This window comes from Chelonoidis abingdonii, chromosome 9 (genome assembly GCF_003597395.2).
Source record: "Chelonoidis abingdonii isolate Lonesome George chromosome 9, CheloAbing_2.0, whole genome shotgun sequence".
NCBI classification, from domain to species: Eukaryota; Metazoa; Chordata; order Testudines; family Testudinidae; genus Chelonoidis; species Chelonoidis abingdonii.
Genome location: NC_133777.1, coordinates 35,481,267 through 35,501,127, shown reverse-complemented (window position 1 = coordinate 35,501,127; position 19,861 = coordinate 35,481,267). Strand labels below are relative to the sequence as shown.

Here is a 19,861-nt window from a genome sequence, read left to right as displayed (position 1 = left end):
GAGTCTTTTCCTTGTTTGAGCTGAGCAGATGTACAACACTTTCACTACGGGGGGCGTGAAATGGCTCAGGTAAAAGTCCCCCCACTGCATCCTTGAAACCAAACCTAAGCCCATGCCCTGGAAGTCTGATTGATTTGGGCCATTGGTTGTCTCTGATCTGCTAGTTTCCAGCCAGGATGGGAAACAAAAGGGCAACCATAATGCCAGAGAGGGTGTACACCTGGTCTTTGGAGAGCAGCTGGAAGTGGAGAAGCATGGTCTATTAGTTGTTGCAGCATAAATCCAAGCATAAGGAGAACTGGTTTCTATTCCTGTCTTTGCCACCATCTTGCCATGTAACCTTGGATAGGGTATTCCATTAGAGCAAATCCTGCCTTTACCAGACAGAGCCATGATGGAAGGGTGGAGGAGAACAGACCTGCTTGTTAATACAAGAGTCATCCAGCAAGTGCAGAGCATGAGATAGCTCAGACTGGGCACTGGAGGGGCACCAAGCTGCTTCATTGACAATAATAATGCATAGCAGCTTCTCATTCATTGATCTCAAAGCGCCTTGCAGAGTTGGGAAAGAATCACTATCCTCCATTTTATAGATGGGAAGCCTGAGGCACAGGGCTGGAAAGTGACTGGCCCAAGATCACACAGTGAATCAGCAGCAGAGTCAGTAAAAGTACCCAGGAGTCCTGACTCCCCCAGCCCTGTACTCAGTCTACCAGGACACACCTGCCCCCCATGAGAAGGAGCAGCAAGCCCATCAGCTACGGATGACAGCCCCTTTCCTAGCATGCTCTTGAGAGCTAGGTAAGAACCCTGTGCTGGTGCTGAGAACCCTATGCCCTCTTCTCTCACCAGCACAGCCCAGGACAGGATTTGGCCTTTAACCTCCTGTGCCTCAGTCTCCCCATCTGTAAAATGTGAGTGATAATCCTGCCCTGCTGCAAAAGTTAACTCACTAATGTGTGCAAAGTGCTTTGAGATCCTCAGAGGAAGGTGCAAGTGATGGGATGATCCTTACTTCCCTGCCTCCTGGCCCTGCTCCCTACAGGTGTGGTTCCCCCATTAGTGTGCTGCATTGCCTTTCCCAATGGGTCGGCTCTGCTTCCAAAAGCCCAGCCTTGCTTGGGTTTGGCAGCCTAGTCGTCTTGACACAGGCAAAGTGAGTGGCTGAGTCGAGCCAAGCTCGGTTGCTAACAACAAAAGCAGCTCACAGCCTCGCTCATCCTTTCCTGTGAGACCTGCGCTGCAAGGAGGTGGGAAGCAATACAAGAGCAACAAACCAGTGGGAGGAAAAGCTCTCCACACACGCAGCAGAACAAAGGTATATGCAATGTATTTCCTTGGCTTTCCGTGGGCTATGCTTTTGTGCCTTTGTTTAGGCCAAAATTGTCCCATCTGAGTATCTGCAGACTGGCATCTCAATCCATAGTTAGGCCTCAAAATTAGACCTGAATTCTGATGCTTCTGAAAGGGGATCCAGCTATGGAATCAGCCGTCCAAGTGTAGCTAAGTGAGCTGGAAACCTTTGACCTAAGTTGCTGTCTCAATATGTGCCCAAGCTTGGATGTCACAAACAGAGCTCTGGTTGCAATATGCTTATTGCTGGGATGACTGCTGACTCTGACAATCGCAGAGACAGGAGGGGGAGGGATAGCTTAGTGGTTTGAGCATTTGCCTGCTAAACCCAAGGCTGTGAACTCAATCCTTGAGGGGGCCATTTAGAGATTTGGGGCAAAAATCTGTCTGGGGGTTGGATTAAATAACCTCCTCAGGTCTCTTCCAACCCTGATGTTCTATGAAAGATGTGTATTGTATGAGCCTGTGCTGTACACCTATGGGTGTGTGTATTGCTGAGGGGTTAGAGTACCAGATGAGAGCCCTGGCTCTGCTGCTGGATGCACTAGGACAAGGATCTGTGTGTCTATTCCTTTGTACCCAAAATGGGGGTCATGCCACTGATAGGGCCACCCAGGGAGGCAAGTGGGGCAATTTGCCCCAGGCCCCACAGGGGCACCCACAAGAGTTGAGCAGGGTCCTTCACTCACTCTAGGGGCCCTGGAAAACTCTCATGGGGCCCAGGCCCCCAGAGCTTCTTCTGCTCTGGGTCTTCAGTGGCAGGGGGTCCTTCTGCTCCAGGACCTGCCGCCAAAGACCCCAGGTCCCCTGAATCCTCTGGGTGGCCCTGGCCACTGACCTCCTTTGTAAAGTGCTTTGAGATCTACTGCCCAAAAGGTGGTTACTACTGGCACAGTGTACAAGCCGGGGGGCCAAGGTGCACTGGTCATTGCATGGTGATGGCAATGTAGTTGAGCTTTGAATGAGCGGAAATTAGATGGAGAAGAAAACTACAGCACTGTACTCCCAACCCCCAGATCCAAAGAACAGCTGGGTTCAACTGTATTTGTACCTGTGTTTTTGTTTGCTTTTCCACAAACTGTTGCACAAATGGGATTTTTGTCTGCATGGCTGTTTAGAGAATGGCTAGTTGCATGCAAATAAGGGACATTACACACCGAGATGGATACTTGCACCTGAAGCCTTCCCCTCCTGCATTTGTTTGGAAAGTTTTACTCATCTAGTCAAGAAACAGTGACAACTTCATGTGCTGATGACCAATCACATACTACAAAGCACATAGTACAAGATCTAGCCAAAGTAATGGCTCATAAACAACCACTAGCAGCTAAAATGAGTTCTCATTGAGAACGTACAAATATGTAGAAATCAGAGTCTGTTCATGGAAATACAGGGACTTTTTAAAAGGCTACATCTCTCAGATAAACTAGACATGTTAACTTGGCTCTAGTCATTCAGCCTCACAGTGCGTCAGTTTCTTCTTATTTAAAATGGTCATGCAGTGAGTTTGTGTAATGTAGCCCTTTAGGTTACTGTGGGAACCGTGGCCCTGATCCTGCAATGGAGTCAGCCTGTGTGGAACTGACTGTAGGACTGGGGCCCATATCTTTAAATTTCCTGAGTTTTGTGCATTTAATTTCCTAATTGTCTTGTTTTTTGAAGCGGCAAAGTAGAGAAAATCCCCAACCAACTCCTATGTCTGATATCAGGTTCAAATAAAATTGTAACAACATCCTTGGCTGAACTGTCTGTGAGGACTGAATGTGGAACCTCTGGCTTTCAAATTAGGAGGCACTTCTACTTTAGTTAAAGAGGCAGCTACAGTAGTTTAAGGGCAGAAGTAGCAGACATAAACCTTTCGAGAGGAAGACATAGAACCCCACTGTGTTAGCATTGGTTACAGTAGCATTACATATCTTTGAATGTCTGATTTTTTAAATAAATACACATTTATTTCAGAGTGCAAGTCACCAGATAAGTCATGCACAGATGCTGTGTGCTTTTTCCATGCCTTCTGACTCTTTAAAGACCGTTTTTTTCCCACACTTGGCAAAGCTGCAGACTACATCTGAAACTGAAAACAAAACTGGTGTTGAGCAAACAGTGCAAACCCACATCTGAACAATCTGCCTAATTCTTTAAGGCCAGCGGTGCCCAAACATTTCCTGCCCTCATTCCCTACCCCTTACCAGTAATGGAATCTGTCCACAACCCCTTCCATTACTGCACAGTTGGCTCAGCAGAGGAGCTTGAGCTGAAGGTTGAGCTGGGGGAGAACTGGGGATGGGGGAGGAGGTGGCCTGGAGGTGGAGAGGGAATGAGGGCAGAGCTGGGCTGAGGACGGAGCAGCAGAGCTGTGGCTGGGGCCTGATAGAGCTGGGCTGAGGGCAGAGTGGAGCTGCAGCTGGGGCTGGAGCTGGGCTGGGCTGGGGGCAGAGCAAGGCTGCGTGGTGCTCCCTCCCCAACCCCCTTGATGGCTGGCCCAGGCTCCACCACGCATCATCCCAAACATTCCTCTGAGCCCCACAGTTTTCGGGACCACTGGTTTAGGCACATATTGAGTGTTGCTTCAATAAATGGAGTTACAGAAAAAAATGAATTAAGCGATGCTGGGGCCAGCCCACTAACACAAAGAGTACCAGATGCAGAGCTAGTGATCTATAGGCTAGCCTGCGCTGACCCCACTGTGAATTATAAAAACCCTGCACCAGATCCTCAGCTAGTGTAATCTTCACTGATGTCAATGCACCTATGCCAGTTTACACCAGCTGAGAATGTGGCCCTCTTTCTTAGGAAATACCAGAGTCTCGGATGCAGAGGTTATGCAAGGGTAACTCTGTCCCAGTTTGCCTTTATTTCTTATAGATATATTTGTATAAGAGGCCAGAATCTGGTCTTAAATACATGGGTCCACTGAAGTCAATGAAATTGTTTTGGATTTATACTAGATTATCTGCGATCAGACTCTGTCCTCAGATGATATTGCTCAGTGGGGACCGAAATGATTGTATCACTTTTTCCAAACAGGAAGAGAGACTAGCCATGAACTATACTCTGGAGACCACCAGGCAGAAAGAGAAACTTCTGAAGACTGTTTACATGCTCCAAGTGAAATCAGACACTACACTCCAGAAAGCAAGCCCACTTCTGAGCAACCATTATGGGATGGGCATGGTGACAGAACACCAAGTCCACCAGCTGGCTGAGAAGGCCAAAGTTATCTGCCATGACCTGGACAACATCAGAAACCACCTCCACTACCAACAAAATGACCTGGTTCAGCAGATTCCCAACCCCAATGGCTGCCGCTATGGCGGACCAAGCGGAATCCATTGCTCGCTGGATGGCTCTATCTATGTGACTAGTGAGAATGCACCCTGGGTCCACATCCTCACTCGCTCAGGTCAGACTTTGCAGTCCTTGCCATGTGTGGAACAGGGAAGGGAAAGTGAATCCTTTTTGCCAGAAGATGTGACTGTGACTCGGGCAGGGATGGTGGCTGTAACCAATATGATGAACGGGACCATCCACATCTTCAACCATCACTCCAAATTCTCCAAAGGGGAATGGATCAAAATCGGGAAGGTTGATTCTCCCAGGGGTATTGCAGTGGACTCCACAGGAAGGATCCTGGTAGCAGACTACACTCAGGGCAAAGTCCACAGTTTTGTTCTGGACCACACCTTCAAGATACAGAGTACCCACTCTGTCTCCAACCTGCGTGGACCCCGCTACGTCTGCTTGGCACGTGATGGTGGGTTCATTGTGAGTGAGGAATGTGGTGATGTCAAGCTCTTCAATAGCAATCATAAGCTGGTGGGCTCCCTTGGCTGCAGATACGGGCACCAGTTTGGCAACCCAGCTGGGGTCTGTGCCGACGTAGAAGGCAACATCATTGTGGCAGATGAACAGCACCGAGCAGTCCACCTGTTCCCCAAAAGCGGGTCTCCCATCTGCGTGGTGTCTAAGGGGCTGCGGAAGCCTGCAGGAGTGGCTTGTTCCAACTCTGGGCTTCTTTTAGTAGCAGACTCTGGGGATAATTGTGTCAACGTTTTTAAATACCGTGTGAGGCCCCCCTATAGTCCCAATAATCCGTGGACAGCCAGTGGCAGCTCAAACCCAGCTCCTAGATAGGGCTCAACAGTTCTGCATTGAAACAATTTATTTCAGTTATTCCAGTTTATATATTTCAGTTAATCCAGTGCCCCGTGTGATTGACTTACAGTGACATCTGCTGGCAGAGACAAGAACTGGGACCCCTGAATTCTACCTGAGTTATTTGGATTGGGTCACCTCCACTACAGTAGCTTAAGGTGTGTCATTATTATTCAGAATTCCCTCTCATCCCTCCTGCACGTAAATGCTATTCCCTTCCAGCTGCTAGTATAGCTACCTGTCATCAATACATACCAATCTCAGACTGGCTGGGTCTTCACATTTATGGCATCAAGGAAGATGGTGTGAATTGAGAATCAAGTCTAGGTCAGAAACAGGGTAGCAATGTCCACTGTGTGTAGTTCACAACAGCCGTCATCAGGATGGAGTTAAACATTAAAGATAATTGATTATTTGTGGGTCAGATGGTTTTGTTTGGCCTTTATGTTTTAGACAGTACCAAGGGCATTGAGTACACTGCACATCCCAGGGCTGGAAAAATATTCACAGAAAGCAAGGAGTTCAGAATAAAGACACTAAAAAGTTTACTGTCTGAGATCACCAAATTTCTATAGTGATCATGATACACATGCACACACAACCAGGACTGAGCGCCCCACATTTGTGCAGTGAGCATCCCACACACATACAATAACACACACCTACACAACTGCACCATGGGGACTGAGTGTCTCACACTTTTGCAATGCGCATCACACACACACACACAACTGTCATTGACTACTCCATAGTCCTGTAGTGAATGTTGCACAGACACACTCCACAACTGGCATTGAGTGCCCTACACTTGGTAGTGAGCATTGCAAACTCCACAGCTGGGGTTGAGCCCCACATCTTTCTGTCATGCCACATTTGCCTGCCACCTTGGACAGCCAAGAGCAGGAGTCTGTGAAGCGCACACACAAACCTTATCAGCAAAGGGCAACATGCTGCAGAAGTGGTGTGGGAGGGAAGGAAGAAGGTGTCCCAACCAGGGGGGGTTGTGTGGGTTACGGTCATTTCACAGCCCTCCCCAGGCTTTGTAACTGACACAATGTAGCTGGAGTAAGCTGTTCAGACACCACTCACTCCCACATCACCCAGGCCATGGTGGAGTTACTCTTTCACCCCAGGTGAACCATGGAGAGGACTGTGAATGGCTTGCCAATTACAGAACCAGTTTCTCCTCCCTTGGTTTTCACACCTCTACTGCTAGAACAGGGCCTCACCCTCCCTGACTGAACTAACCTCGTTATCTCTAGCTTGCTTGCTAGCATATATATACCTGCCCCTGGAAATTTCCACTACCTGCGTCTGACGAAGTGGGTATTCACCCACGAAAGCTCACGCTCCAAAACGTCTGTTAGTCTATAAGGTGCCACAGGATTCTCTGCTGCTTTTATGGAGAGGACTTTCTCTCTTGCACAGCCAGGGCACCCGCCAAGCTGCCATACTTTGGATCAGATCCCAGGCCCCCTCCCAGTACCAGGACAGGATCCAAGAAGATGGGGAGATGGCCCAGGAAGAGCTAGACAGGTAGCTAGGTGGCATAATATGGGGAAGAAGAGATTATGAATGGCCCCACTCACCACCTCCACATATTATTGTAAATCATGTTTATTACAGCAGTGCCTAAGGGTCATCCCATTGTGCTAGGCACTGCACAGACACAGTCCCTGTCCCAAAGAGCTCACCATATAACTAGACAAGACAGACAGAGGACAGCATAGAATACACCAGCAGAGTGAACAATGTGCTGGCAGCAAACAGCATTTTACCAGGAGTGCTATGGATTTTTTTCTGGGTGGGTTTAGATAGGAGGAGACCCACTAGAGGGAAAGGAAAGCAAAGGGAGAGGGGATATGGAAGGGAAGGGGGTCAAGGGTACAAGGTGAGGGAGAAGAGGATAAGGGGGCAGGGGAGTGAAGCTGAGGTGATGAGGCCAGGAAGGAGAGGGAGGTTTGGAGCAAACAGCCATTCATGCAGGGCAGAGAAAGTCCACTCAGATCTGTAGCGAGTTCTCTGAGATCCCTGCTTTGGGATGCTTCTGCTCCTACCAACTAGAATCTCTGGCTGGCTCCTCTCTGCAAGCTTTTCCCCAAAGCCACTTGAGGGGTGGGGCAAGAGGGGAGGCAACACCCGTGTCCTCGTTTACCCCAAAGTGTGTTGGAAAGTCTCCCTTGCACAGTTCTGGATCTAGGGGAGACGGTCCTCAGTGCTTAATTTGTAACGAAAGAGGTCCCAGGGATCAAGCAATTTTTTTTACTTTCATAACTGACGCAGCCAGCCAGAGGTGCCGGGACCCTGAACTGCCAGTCCAGAAGTGCCAGGGCTCTGAACTGTCAGGCCCAGCAGTGCTGGGGCTCTCAACTACAAAGGCCAGAGATGCCAGGGCTCTGAACTGCCAAGCCCAGAGGTGCCAGGGCGTTGAACTGCCAAGCCTAGAGATGCCAGGGCTCAGCCTTGGCAAGCCCTGGCAGAAATTAAGCATTGGTGGCCCTGACTGAGCCCATTTTACCCTCTCCCCACAATGCAGCACGTTCTCCCTAAAAACATGTTCTACCACCCACTCCCCAGTTAAATGTTCCCCGCACCATATCCTTCCATTCCCTAGAGATCTGAACTCCAGCATAAGATCTTTTGGGTGCCCCCAAACACCTAGCTATTTTTCCCTTTACTCCCCAGTTATCCAAAAGTCCTGTGTATTCTCCACAGTCCCTAAGCCAAGCCAGCCTTCAGAAAGGAGTCCTGATCTGGGGTTCCAAAGACATGATCACTTTTTGAATGCATGTACCAGTCCTAGCCAGTCTAAGGAAGTGGGGATGGGCGTGGACTATGTGTATATGAGGCAGAAGGGGTGTGAGTACGTGGAAAAAGCTAGTGGGCCAAATTCGCCCCTGAGATAACTCCATTATCATTAATAGACTTACACTAGTGGCCCTATTCACCCACCACAAGGTGAGAGCAGCTCTCTTGAGGTCAATGGGAGTTACTCATACCTTTTTGGGGGAGAGGAAGAATGGGGCCCTAGGGCTGAAGTTGGCCCACTAACTTTTTCAGGGATTCAGACATTGTTACACCAATTGGGTCCAGCCTTTGAAGAGTTAAGCCAGGCAGCTTGTCCTTATCAGTAGGCTCAGCTTGCTGTAGCAGAGCAGTTACAGTTTGAATGTAGTGCACTCACTGCTCTCACAGGCCTAGGAAAGAAGCAGGCGAGGGGGTAAGTTCTCTCACAGCTGTCCCTGCCCGAGTTTCCTCTTTGCAGGGCTTGATACTCTCATTTCAGTGGAAGTTAGAAGCCTAATACCTTTGAGGATCTCCGCTCACGTGGATGTGACTGCTAGGGCATCCCTCTCAGTTTGCTGCTCCTCTTAGTTCCTACAATATGGAGGAAGAAGGAATCAAGAGATGCTGATAGGAAATGAAACAAGAAGACTGGTCCAGTGTCTTGGGATGGTATTCCACCCTACTATGCAGGAGAGACCTAGGTTTTGCACTGGGACTCCTGCTAACATGACTGGGGTGGGAACTGCTGTGGTAGCAACATGCATGATAAGCTGAAAGGAATGCACAGAGGTAGCCAGGCTGGTTCACAGGGCAGTGGGCTGTGCTAACAGCATAGGACACAGCAGGCAGAGCTGGTTAGAAAACTGCCATTTTCACCGCAAGAGAGAGACGATAGGTGAGGTTTTTATTGGACTAACTTCTGTTGGTGAGAGAGACAAACTTTTGAGTTTACACAGAGAGTACTTCTCCCACCTTGTCTCTCTAATATCCTGGGACCGACACAGCTACAACAATCCTGCATTTCCCTGCAAGAAATTTTTAATGACCAATTTTCATTCTAAATGTCTTGGTTGATTGTTTTCGGTTTGAATCAACACTTTCCTGTGAAAAAATTCATTGCTTATAAAACCATATTTTGGGGCAGGAAAACTTTATGCACAAAAAATGCAGACAGCTGTAACTGTGGGATACCTGCTCCCTAAGGGTATGTTTACACTACGGGATTATTCCGATTTTACATAAACCGGTTTTGTAAAACAGATTGTATAAAGTCGAGTGCACGCGGCCACACTAAGCACATTAATTCGGTGGTGTGCATCCATGTACCAAGGCTAGCGTCGAACACCAGAGAGAGATTGTACCGTCCTGCATCATGAAAAGAGGGGAGGGTATGGCTGCTGTTCAGCGCGCAGCATCACATCTCCAGTAGATGGCAGTAGACATATGGTGACACGGCTGTGAAAATGGCAAGAATGCGATTGTTTTTTTCCTCTTTTTCACTGGGGGGGGAGAGGGGTAAAATTGATGAGATATATCAACCACCAGACAGATGTTTTTGGTGACCTACGAGCATCGTGTTGGAGACTCATGCAAGATGCAATACTTTTCGGAGACTGCGGGGACTGGTGGATAGCTGGAGTCTCAGTTCCCTCCTTCCTCATTGAGCGTCCATTTGGATTTTTTGGCTTCCGTACGCTTGTCACACAGCACTGTCTGAATCCTGCTGTGGCGCTCCTGTCTATCATAGCCTGGAGATTGTTTCACCAATGCGCTTTGTCATTTCGTCTTTCTGTAACCTGAGGCTCTGATAGACAGATTTGTCTCCCCATAGCAGCGATTCAGACCAGACCTCCTGCACAGTCCATGCTGGAGCTCTTTTCGGATTGGGAAATGCATCGCCACCGCGTGCTGATCAGACACTCCACAACTGAAAAAAGATTCCAAAGCTCAGTTTGGGCCCATGGGCGCCTTTGAGTTCCTAAAATATGGAGAGAAGAAGGCAAATGGGAGGGATGCTGGATAAGAAGCCAAATCTAATTCCCCCCTACATGCAGGAACCTCAGGTTTTCGACTGGGACTGCTGAACATGACTGGGTGAATCGGGAAACATGTCATGATAGTGTAAAGGAATCAAAGCGGTAGCCAGCTGGTTACAGCAGTGGGCTGTGCTAACAGCAGTAGGACAGCAGGCAGAGCTGGTTAGAAACTGCATTTCCACGCAAGAGAGAGACGATAGTGGGTTTTTATTGACTAATTCTTTGTGAGAGAGGACAGAACTTTAGTTACACAGAGAGACTTCTCCCCCCTTGTCGCCTCTAATATCTGGACCGCACAGCTACACAATCTCCGCATTTCCCTGCAAGAATTATGACCAATTTCTTCTAATGTCTTGGTGATTGTTTGTTTGAATCAACACTTTCCTGTGACACACAATTCATGTGCTTATAAACCATATTTTGGGCAGAAACTTTATGCACAAAAAATGTCACAAGCTGTAACTGTGGGATACGACTGCTTGCACTAAGGTAATGTTTACACTACGGATTAGTCCTGGAACATGAACCGTTGTAGTGTCAGAGTAAACAGATTGTGATAAGATCCGGAGTAAGCGAGTGCACGGTCCACACTAAGCACATAATTGGCGGTGTGCATCTGACCCAAGCTAGCTGTATTCTCTGAGCGTTGCACTGGGGTCAGTCTATCCGTAGCTATCCATATTCCCGCATCCAGCCTGACTGATTGTTAGAGCTCCAATGCGTGATGGTGCATAAACAGGTGTCACAGATATTCTGGGTAAATGTCGTTCAGACTCATTGCCTCTCCCCGTGAAAGCAACGGCAGCAGTCATTTCGTGCCTTTCCCTGATTGACCCTCGGCAGACGCCATAGCGACTGGCAACCGTCGCGCCTGTTTTGCTTTGCACGTCACCGCGTATGTGTTACTGGATGCTGCTGACAGAGCGGTTGCAGTGCTACACCGCACTCATTTGCTTTGCAAGGTACAGAGATGGTTACTCCTATTGCACCACTTCGCCATTGTAAATTGGAATGGAGATGTTACAGTCATTTGCACTTTGCAATTGAATTGCCAATGTATTATCAATCATTTTGTACTCTTTACAGTTGAAATTGGCCGATGCGTGTATAATCATTTTGTACCGCAGCTGAGGTCGCCGGGCACATGGACAAATGGGAATGACTCCCTGGGATCATTCTCTTCTATAATGTTTGTTAAAATATGAGTCAGTCCTCCTAGAATAGGGACAGTCTACTAGAATGCCGAAGCACAGCACTGTGGCAGAGCCCCAATATCTGCAGAAAAAAAAAAAAAAAAAAAAAAAAAAAAAAAAAAAAAAAAAAAAAAAAAAATGAGAGCTGCGAACCATTCTAGAGGGTCCTGCAACAACCCACCATCTGCTTCCCTCCCCCCACTCCTGGCTATCCATTGCAATGTCCCCATTTCTGAGAAGTAATAAAGAATGCAGGAATAAGAAACATTGACTTTTTAGCGAGATAAATGAGGGAAGGCAGCCTCCAGCTGATGAATAGTCCAGTACAGACATTAAAGGGTGAGGGGGGAAGGAGCGCACGCCTTCCCGCGCTATGATAGTCCAGAGAGTAAAGAACTCCTTCTTCTTTAGACACAAGGGGGTGGGGCTGATGAGCTCAGCTCCAGCTGCTAATATGAGGCGTTACCAGCATTTTTACCGTCTGCACGGAATGACCAAGGGATCATTCCCTTTTTTACCCAGGCGCCAGCCGCCGACTCACCGAGGCCCAGAAGCACTCATGGGATGATGCAGGTTTTCACCTATTGTACGGTCTGCCTCAGGAAAGAAGGGAGAGGGGCATGCTGCGATAGCGGCCGCAGCCATCACATCTACCGTAGCATGCATGACCATTATGTGACACTGAAAAATGCAGAATGCGATTTTTTTCCTCTCTTTTTCACGGGGAGAGGGTAAATTGGATGATACACCTCACCTACCCCAGACAATGTTTTTGACCTTACAGGCACTGGAGCCCAAGAATCAAATACTTTCGGAACTAGCGGAGCCTGTGGGATAGCTGAGTCCTCATCTCTCCCCCTCCTCCATGAGCGCCATTTGATTTTTGGCTTTCCGTTACCGCTTGCACACAGCACTGGCTGAATCCCTGCTGTGGCCTCTGTCTATAATAAGCCTGGAATTTTTTCAAATGCTTTGTCATTTCGTTTCTTAACTGAGCTCTGATACAGAACGACTTTGTCCCCCATACAGCGATCAAGTCCAGTACTCCGCACAGTCCATGCGAGAGCTCTTTTCGGATTGGAGACGCATCGCCACCGTGCTTGTGCAGACGTCCACACTGGGCAACCAGAAAATGAAGAAATGAAGAAATTCAAAAGTTCACAGGGCTTTTCCTGTCTACCTGGCCAGTGCATCCGAGTTCAGATTGCTTTCCAGAGCGGTCACAATGGTGCACTGTGGGATACTGCCCAGAGGCCAATACCGTCGATTTGCGGCCACACTAACCCTAATCCGACATGGCAATACCAATTTCAGCACTACTTTTCTCGTCGGGGAGGGGTACAGAAACCGGTTTAAGGAGCCCTTTATATCGATATAAAGGGCTTCGTTGTGTGGACGAGTGCAGGGTTAAATCGGTTTAACGCTGCTAAATTCGGTTTAAATGTGTAGTGTAGACCAGGCCTCAGTCTTGGCAGAGGCTGGGGAAAAACTCTGGGAGCTTTATGCTATGGTGGGCAAAGGAACTGCTCTGTTTTGGTGTTTTGCCTATTTTGTGTTTGAGTTAATAAACCAAGCCCCGCAGGAAGGGCCTGAAAGAGACTTAGGTGTGGCAGTGAGTGTGTCCTGGGCTGGGGAGATAGGCCAACAACCTACAAGCTTGTATCCAGGAAGCTGCTACTTTGGAGAGTTTGAGACTTTACAGATCTGGGCACTGGGAAGGCATGATGTTTATACTGGAATGCTTAAGATCATGTTGTGCCAGTAAATCACATTTCAGTGTGAAGCTGGCATGACACAGTAATGTTAGCCCCTTCCTTCTGGTTTTTGAGCCCTCAGGGTGAAACTGAGTCACATTTTCAGGCTTTTCTCTGCAAGTATTGTGGCTAGAAACTTTCTTTTTTTTTTTTTGTTTTTTTTTTCAAATAAAAGGTGAGGTTTGTATCAGTTTATAGATCATAAGGCCAGAAGGGACAACTGTGATTTCCTAGTTTAACCTCATAAAACAGGCCAAAGAACTTCCTTGAATTAATTCCTGTTTGAGCTAAGGCAGATCTTTTTAAAAAACATCCAGTCTTGATTTAAAAATTGCCAGTGATGGAGAATCCACTGTGACCTTTAGTGGTTAATTATCCTTACCTAAAAATTTGCATTTTCTTTCCAGTCTGAATTTGTCTAGCCTCAGTGTCCAGTCATTGGATCTTGTTATACCTTTGTCTACAAGACTGGAGTGTCAAATATTTTTTCTCCATGAAGGTAATTAAGCTGTGATCAAGTCACCTCTTAACCTTCTCTGTGTTGAGCTCCATGAGTCTATTAGGCAGAGTCAAGAAATCACTTGTCTCTATGATATGGTCACACTAATGATGCAGTGTCCTCATGCTGTGAGAATGTCATGACACAACAGCAGGATGCTGAGAATCAATCTGATAAAAATGGGTATGACTCCAGAAATGATCCCTGCAAGAAGGATTTACATGCTGTTAAAACATGTCCATGGCTGACAAAAAGATAGGACATTGCATCATGATGTGGTGGCACAAGAGCCAAAGTTGTGGAATACTGATCTCCAGGGGACAAACTTTTGAGTATGGTGATCACAGCGCTCCCCAGGGCCAGCATTTCAGACCCCCAATGAGAGACACTGGGGGGAAAAGTGCTGGTAAATTCATAGATTCATAGACTCTAGGACTGGAAGGGACCTCGAGAGGTCATCGAGTCCAGTCCCCTGCCCTCATGGCAGGACCAAATACTGTCTAGACCATCCCGCATAGACATTTATCTAACCTACTCTTAAATATCTCCAGAGATGGAGATTCCACAACCTCCCTAGGCAATTTATTCCAGTGTTTAAATACCTGACAGTTAGGAAATTTTTCCTAATGTCCAACCTAATCTCCTTGCTGCAGTTAAGCCCATTGCTTCTCTGTTCATCATAGAGGCCAAAGGTGAAAGTTTCTCCCATCTCTGATGACACCCTTTTAGATACCTGAAACTGCTTCATTGTCCCCTCATCTTCTCTTTTCCACAAAACTAAATAAACCAATTCTTTCAGCTTTCTTCATAGGTCACGTATCTCAAGATTTTAATCATCTTGTTGCTCCTTGCTCTGGACCATCTCCAACTTCATTCAAGTGCACACATCCTTCTTGAAATGAAGGTGCCCAGAACTGGACACAATAACTCCAGTTGACACCTAACCAGCCGCCGAGTAGAGCGGAAGAATGACTTCTTGTGTCTTAATTACAACATACCTGATAATCGATCCCAGAATCACGTTTGCTTTTTTGCAACGCATTTATGGGCTATCAACTGTTGAATCATATGTTTAAGCTTGTTGGTCACTATGCCCTTAGATCTCTTTGTCCGATAAACAGATGAGCTAGGTAATGTTTCTTTTATGTAAAGGGGTTAACAGAGGGAACCAAACACCTGACAAGGACAATCAGGACACAGATTTTTTTCAAAAGTCAGGCGAGGGAATTTTGGGTGTGTGTTCTTTGTCTGTCTCTGTGCTCTCATCCAGTCTCTGAAAGTTGATCTTGTCTATCTCCAGCTTTGCTAATCTTCTGTTTTCCAGTTGTAAGTACAGGTATAAGACAATATAGGGCTTTTTAATATTGTTTCTGTTTTACACGTTGTAGTTGCTGAATGTTTTAAAGTCGTATTTCCTTTTTGAATGGCTGTTTATATTCATTCTTGTTTCTTTTAATGCCAATGACCCTGGTATATTGTCACTTTGATACAGAGACCATTTTAGTGTTCTTTTCTCTTCTTTTTAGATAGATAAGACTTACTTTTAAGACCTGTTTGATTTTTTTTTCTGGTGTAAGGCTAAGGAACGAAGGGAGGGGGTAAATTCTCTTTGTTGAGAGTACTAAGCTTGGAATTTGGTATAGCCTCTCGGGTGAGGTGGAGAGACAGACTTGAGTCTTCGGTGTTGTGTTTCAAGGGAATGAAAGCAGGGTAAATTCTAGTGTACCCAGGCGTGGAAGATCCTGGAGGGAAGTAAGAGGGGGAAGGGAAGTGGGTTATTCCTTTGGAAGACCAGAGCTCTGGAAGGGCCCCCCTTTTTGGGGGGGCGTTCCCCCCCGCGGGGAAAAAAAAGGTTTGGCAGACTACTGATTCGGCTGGTGGTAAGCGCTAGTCGAGATCCAAGCTGGTAATTAAGTCTTGGAGGGTCATGCGCAGGCACCCGCATTTTGGGACGTAAGGTTCAGAATTGGGACTTATGCTTATGACACTCTTTCTGTAATACTCTTCCTAGACACCTCTTACGCATTCTGTTTTGTAAACTGATTGTTCTTCCTAAGTGGAGCAACTTTGCATTTGTCTTTATAACTTCATCCGGTTTCATCAGACCATTTCTCCAATTTGTCAGATTCATTGAATTTTGACCCTGTCCTCAGCAAAGCTTGCATCCCGCCCAGTTTGGTATCGTCTGCAAACTTAATAAGCGGTATTTTTAGTGCCCGAACATTTAAGTTGTTGATGAAGATATTGGAACGAGACGGATCCAAAACAGCCCATGCGGACCCATTTGTTTACCTTTCCAAGCAGGCATTGGGAGCCATTAAATAATACTCTCTGAGTACGGTTTCATGCTCACCAGTTGCACCCTTAGTAGTAGCCCATTTGTTATGTAGCCTATTCCTACCCATTTTTTTGCTTCATATGTTTTACACACCCACAAAAGTAATATATTTGGATGCTTATAAGTAGCGCATTCTATCATTTGCTCAGCATTGACCCAAAAGTAGCATAATTTGATGCCTGGTGTGCTGCTATGGAGAGGATATGCCCAGAGGCAATTTACTATTTTATGGGTGGTGTTTTCTAAGCCAGCTCCTGGGTGATTGTTTTGGTTATGCATGAGATGGAGGAATTGTTGGGGGTAGGGAGGGGAGTGTATAGGAAAGCTTCTAGCCCTGCAGTTGCAGATGCAAAGCTGGAAACATGCTCGAGTGTGGCTAAAGGTTCAAAGGCTGGCAGCAAAAATCAAGAACCCCAACTTATTATTTTAAAGCCAAGCTCTTTGACTTTTTTATGGCTGGTTTAATGGTCATCCGGGAAGTGAGTGATGCTGGTGTCATCGGCCCAGGGCACCTTCTTTTGCTGGGTCCCAGAGGCACGCCAGGCAGGGACAATGTTCTGTTGCCTACAGAGGGGGCTTGGGGTGAAAGATGACTCTGGGAAAAAGTGAAGTCTGCCGGTGCTGCTCCCTTCCAATGCATGTGCAGTGGGAGGGAGTGGAAGCTGCTGACTCCAAATATACCCCAGCCCTCACCCAACTCACAGATCAGCCCTCCTTTCTAGTCGAGGGGAGCGGGTCGGGCACCGTATGCTGAGGGGCTGAAGGTCCCCGACCCGCCCACGTGAGAGAGTGGAAGCGCTCCAGGCAGCGGAATCTTAGAGGCCACGGCTTCCGCTGTGCCGGGAGCATTGGGAGCGGACGGCCCGGAGTGCTGGAGCGAGACCGCGTCTACCTAGCAGCTTGCTGCAACCCCGGAAAGGTGCTTGAAATGTCCACGAGGTCCGAACCCGCCGGTTGTTTGATGGGGTTGGAAGAGGGTTCATTCCCTCGGTGGGGGCGGAGGAGGTAGTTTTAGGGTGAAGGTGAGATGGCGGGAGGGGGCTCGGGTGGAGACTGGGAGGATGTATAGGGTGACGAGGCTGGCCAGGAAGAGCAGGAGAGTCACTGGGGGATAGTGGGAGAGCAGTGGTGGTCACCTGGGGGAATTGAGATGGGAGGGGATCACGACTGGGAGAGGCCACGCTAGGGGATTGGGAAGTAGGGAAGGTGGTGTGAGGAAGGCAAGGTGGCACTGCTGTGGTGTGACTAATGGAGAGGAAGTAGGGTGGGCTCACAGTGAATGTGGGGGCTGATCGCAAGAGCAAATACAGTAATCCTCACTTAAGTTGTAGTTTCCTGGAGAAATCAACTTGAAGTGAAATGATGTTAAACAAATTCCATTTCACCATAAGATATAATGTAAATATCGGGGGGTTGGTTCCAATGGGACATTTGGAGAGGGGGCAGGACAAAGGCATTAACAGTGCGGTAACCTTGGTTGGAAGTTGCTGGATTACCCAACAGGCATCAGCCTGCTGTAGCAGCGACACTAGGAAGCCTATCCGAAGGCAGCAGGAAAAATATAAAGTGAGGAGTATACTGTAGATGATGGAGTATATTTGGTTTGGGGCGGGGTTATTGATAATGCTCTGTCATTCTGTTTCATTGTCTGATGAAAGCATTGTTTTTCTCTCGTGTCTTGCACTGTAACTCCTCCATTCCCTGATGCTGGCACTCACCCTGTTGCCTGCTACCCAATGGGATCAAGAGAACAAACTGAGCACCAGTCCAGGTCCTTCACAGGAAAGTTTAGATTTGACATTGAAGCGAGGTTTCTAATCATTAAAAAAAAAAGAAAAAAAGAAATAAGAAAAAGAAAAAAAATTCTTGAGAAGCAGCCTTCAGAGGAGTAGTGGGCCCAAAGAACATATCTGCTTCAAGACTGAGCTTTATAAGCTTTATGGAGGGATGGTATGATGGGCCTCGCCTATTTTGGCAATGTAAATTGTCTTTGATTATTAGCAGAATAAATGCCGAGTGGTCTGTGATGGGATGTTAGATGGGGTGGGGATCTGAATTAATCTACAGAGAACTTCTTATCCTGGGTGTACTGGCTGGTGAGATCTTGCCCACATGCTCAGGGTTGAGTGAATCACTCATATTTGAAGTCTGTAAGGAATGTTTCCTTCCAGGCAGGATTGACAGGAGGCTCTGGAGGTTTTTCACCTTCCTTGCAGCATGGGGCATGAGTCTTGTCTGGAGGATCTCTGGCACCTTAGGTCTTAACCCACAATTGAGGATCTTCAGTACTCAGACAAAGTAAGGAGGGGGTTGTTACACGGATGAGTGGGTGAGAATTCTGGATGGCTGATTGTGTGGAGGTCACTAGATGACCACAAATGGTCCCTTCTGACCTTAGTCTATAATCCCCTGTGCTTCAGTCCTTATCTTAATCTTCGCAAAAACGCAGGCTGGTGCTTCGCCTACCTCTGGCAAGCTAAGCCATCTGAGTTGCGACAAAGAACCATTAAAACAAAGGGTGCCTGAAAAGCCACAATGACTCCTTCACCAAGAATGAAATTACTGCGGCAGAGCCTGTCAGTAATATGTAGCCATAAAGGGTTTAAAATGAAGTCCCAGTGAGTTATCCATTATTTCGTGCATCCTGAAGGAGCTTACAGGGTACACCAGTTAATGTGACTTGTACATATTCTCCTCCAGCTGGCTACTCTGCTTTAATGCTAGCTAGAAGGAGTTTCTTGCAATGCTACATAAGCTGTATTGCCAGTTTGAGAGGAGAAAATCTCTTGCTGTTTGTAAGTTAGGAGGCAGCTGTGGTGGCAGACAGCTCACAGAGAGTATTTGAACAAGGATCTCTCTTGCGGGGCTGGAAGTGAGGATTATGTGCTCTTGTATGGTACGTCAGCTGAAGCCCTGTGGATGAAAGTTCTTGTATTCATCTCAAGTGGGTACATCTGCCAATGTTTCTGCTTCTGTACCTGGCGAAACCTATGTCTAAGGGTAGACGAAGGGAGTTCAAGGCGTCATTTGGTCTTTGGGCCTCGTCATTGGAGTGATGACAAGAGTGGTTAAGTGATGTCAGGAGATCAGCAAACGGTATTTCATAGAGGCCACTGAACATCCAGTGACAGTAGTGCTATTCATCCTCCAGGCCTGTACTGGAATTTGAGCTGGCACGACTGTAGATGCTCTCTGCTGTTACAGTACTCGGACCCAGCAGCTCCTCTGGGAATGTTTGCTGAAGCTTAGACCTTGGAGAAGAGTCAGATTTGAAAAGCAAATGATACCTTAAAATATCAAGGTTTTTATGCTTGAGTATGAATTATACGAATAGTACTTAACTTTTTATTATTTTTTATATATATGATATTTATATATGGTGTCCTCACATTTTCCTTTCGCGTGTGTCAATGGTTTCCCACAAGTGAATGTATAAACTGCACTGGGAAAAAGTTTGGGGGCTGATGGGAAAGGTGGGGACCTGAAGTAGCAGGTATTCCTATGAGGGAGCATAGGCAATTTCGGACTTTGGTAATAATGAGTACATTTGAATGGATGTTTCTGCTAAAGTATGATACATGCAATGTAATCTAGGTCGGGGTGCACCTGAGCCTGAGAAAGGAGACCAGAATTACCAATGTATCGGTTGCCGAAGAACCACAATAATTATGTCAGCAGCCCATATCAGCTCCCCATCGCACTCCCAGAGTCCTCCCAACCACCTGGCTCCCCCCCCGTCAGCAATC

At 47.2% G+C, this 19,861-nt stretch overlaps 2 protein-coding genes across 2 annotated transcripts in view; both read left to right on the top strand.

Moving 5' to 3' along the window:
* The first annotated feature begins 1,221 nt into the window (after positions 1 to 1,221).
* Positions 1,222 to 6,654, top strand: NHLRC4 (NHL repeat containing 4). Its single transcript, XM_032799379.2, has 2 exons — positions 1,222 to 1,318; positions 4,381 to 6,654. The coding sequence occupies exon 2, from the start codon at positions 4,396 to 4,398 to the stop codon at positions 5,485 to 5,487; it is 1,092 nt and encodes a 363-aa protein (XP_032655270.1). The 5' UTR covers positions 1,222 to 1,318; positions 4,381 to 4,395; the 3' UTR covers positions 5,488 to 6,654.
* A 2,008-nt stretch (positions 6,655 to 8,662) lies between these two features.
* PIGQ (phosphatidylinositol glycan anchor biosynthesis class Q) overlaps positions 8,663 to 19,861 on the top strand; it is a 67,413-nt gene continuing 56,214 nt past the window's right edge. Inside the window, exon 1 of the mRNA XM_032799352.2 lies at positions 8,663 to 8,728. The gene's annotated coding sequence lies outside the window, so the exon portion shown is untranslated. The remainder of the gene's footprint in view (positions 8,729 to 19,861) is intronic.

What these genes read in the sequence shown, in the direction of transcription:
- NHLRC4 (XM_032799379.2), top strand. Translation starts at nt 4,396, where the DNA reads ATGAACTATACTCTGGAGACCACCAGGCAGAAAGAGAAACTTCTGAAG.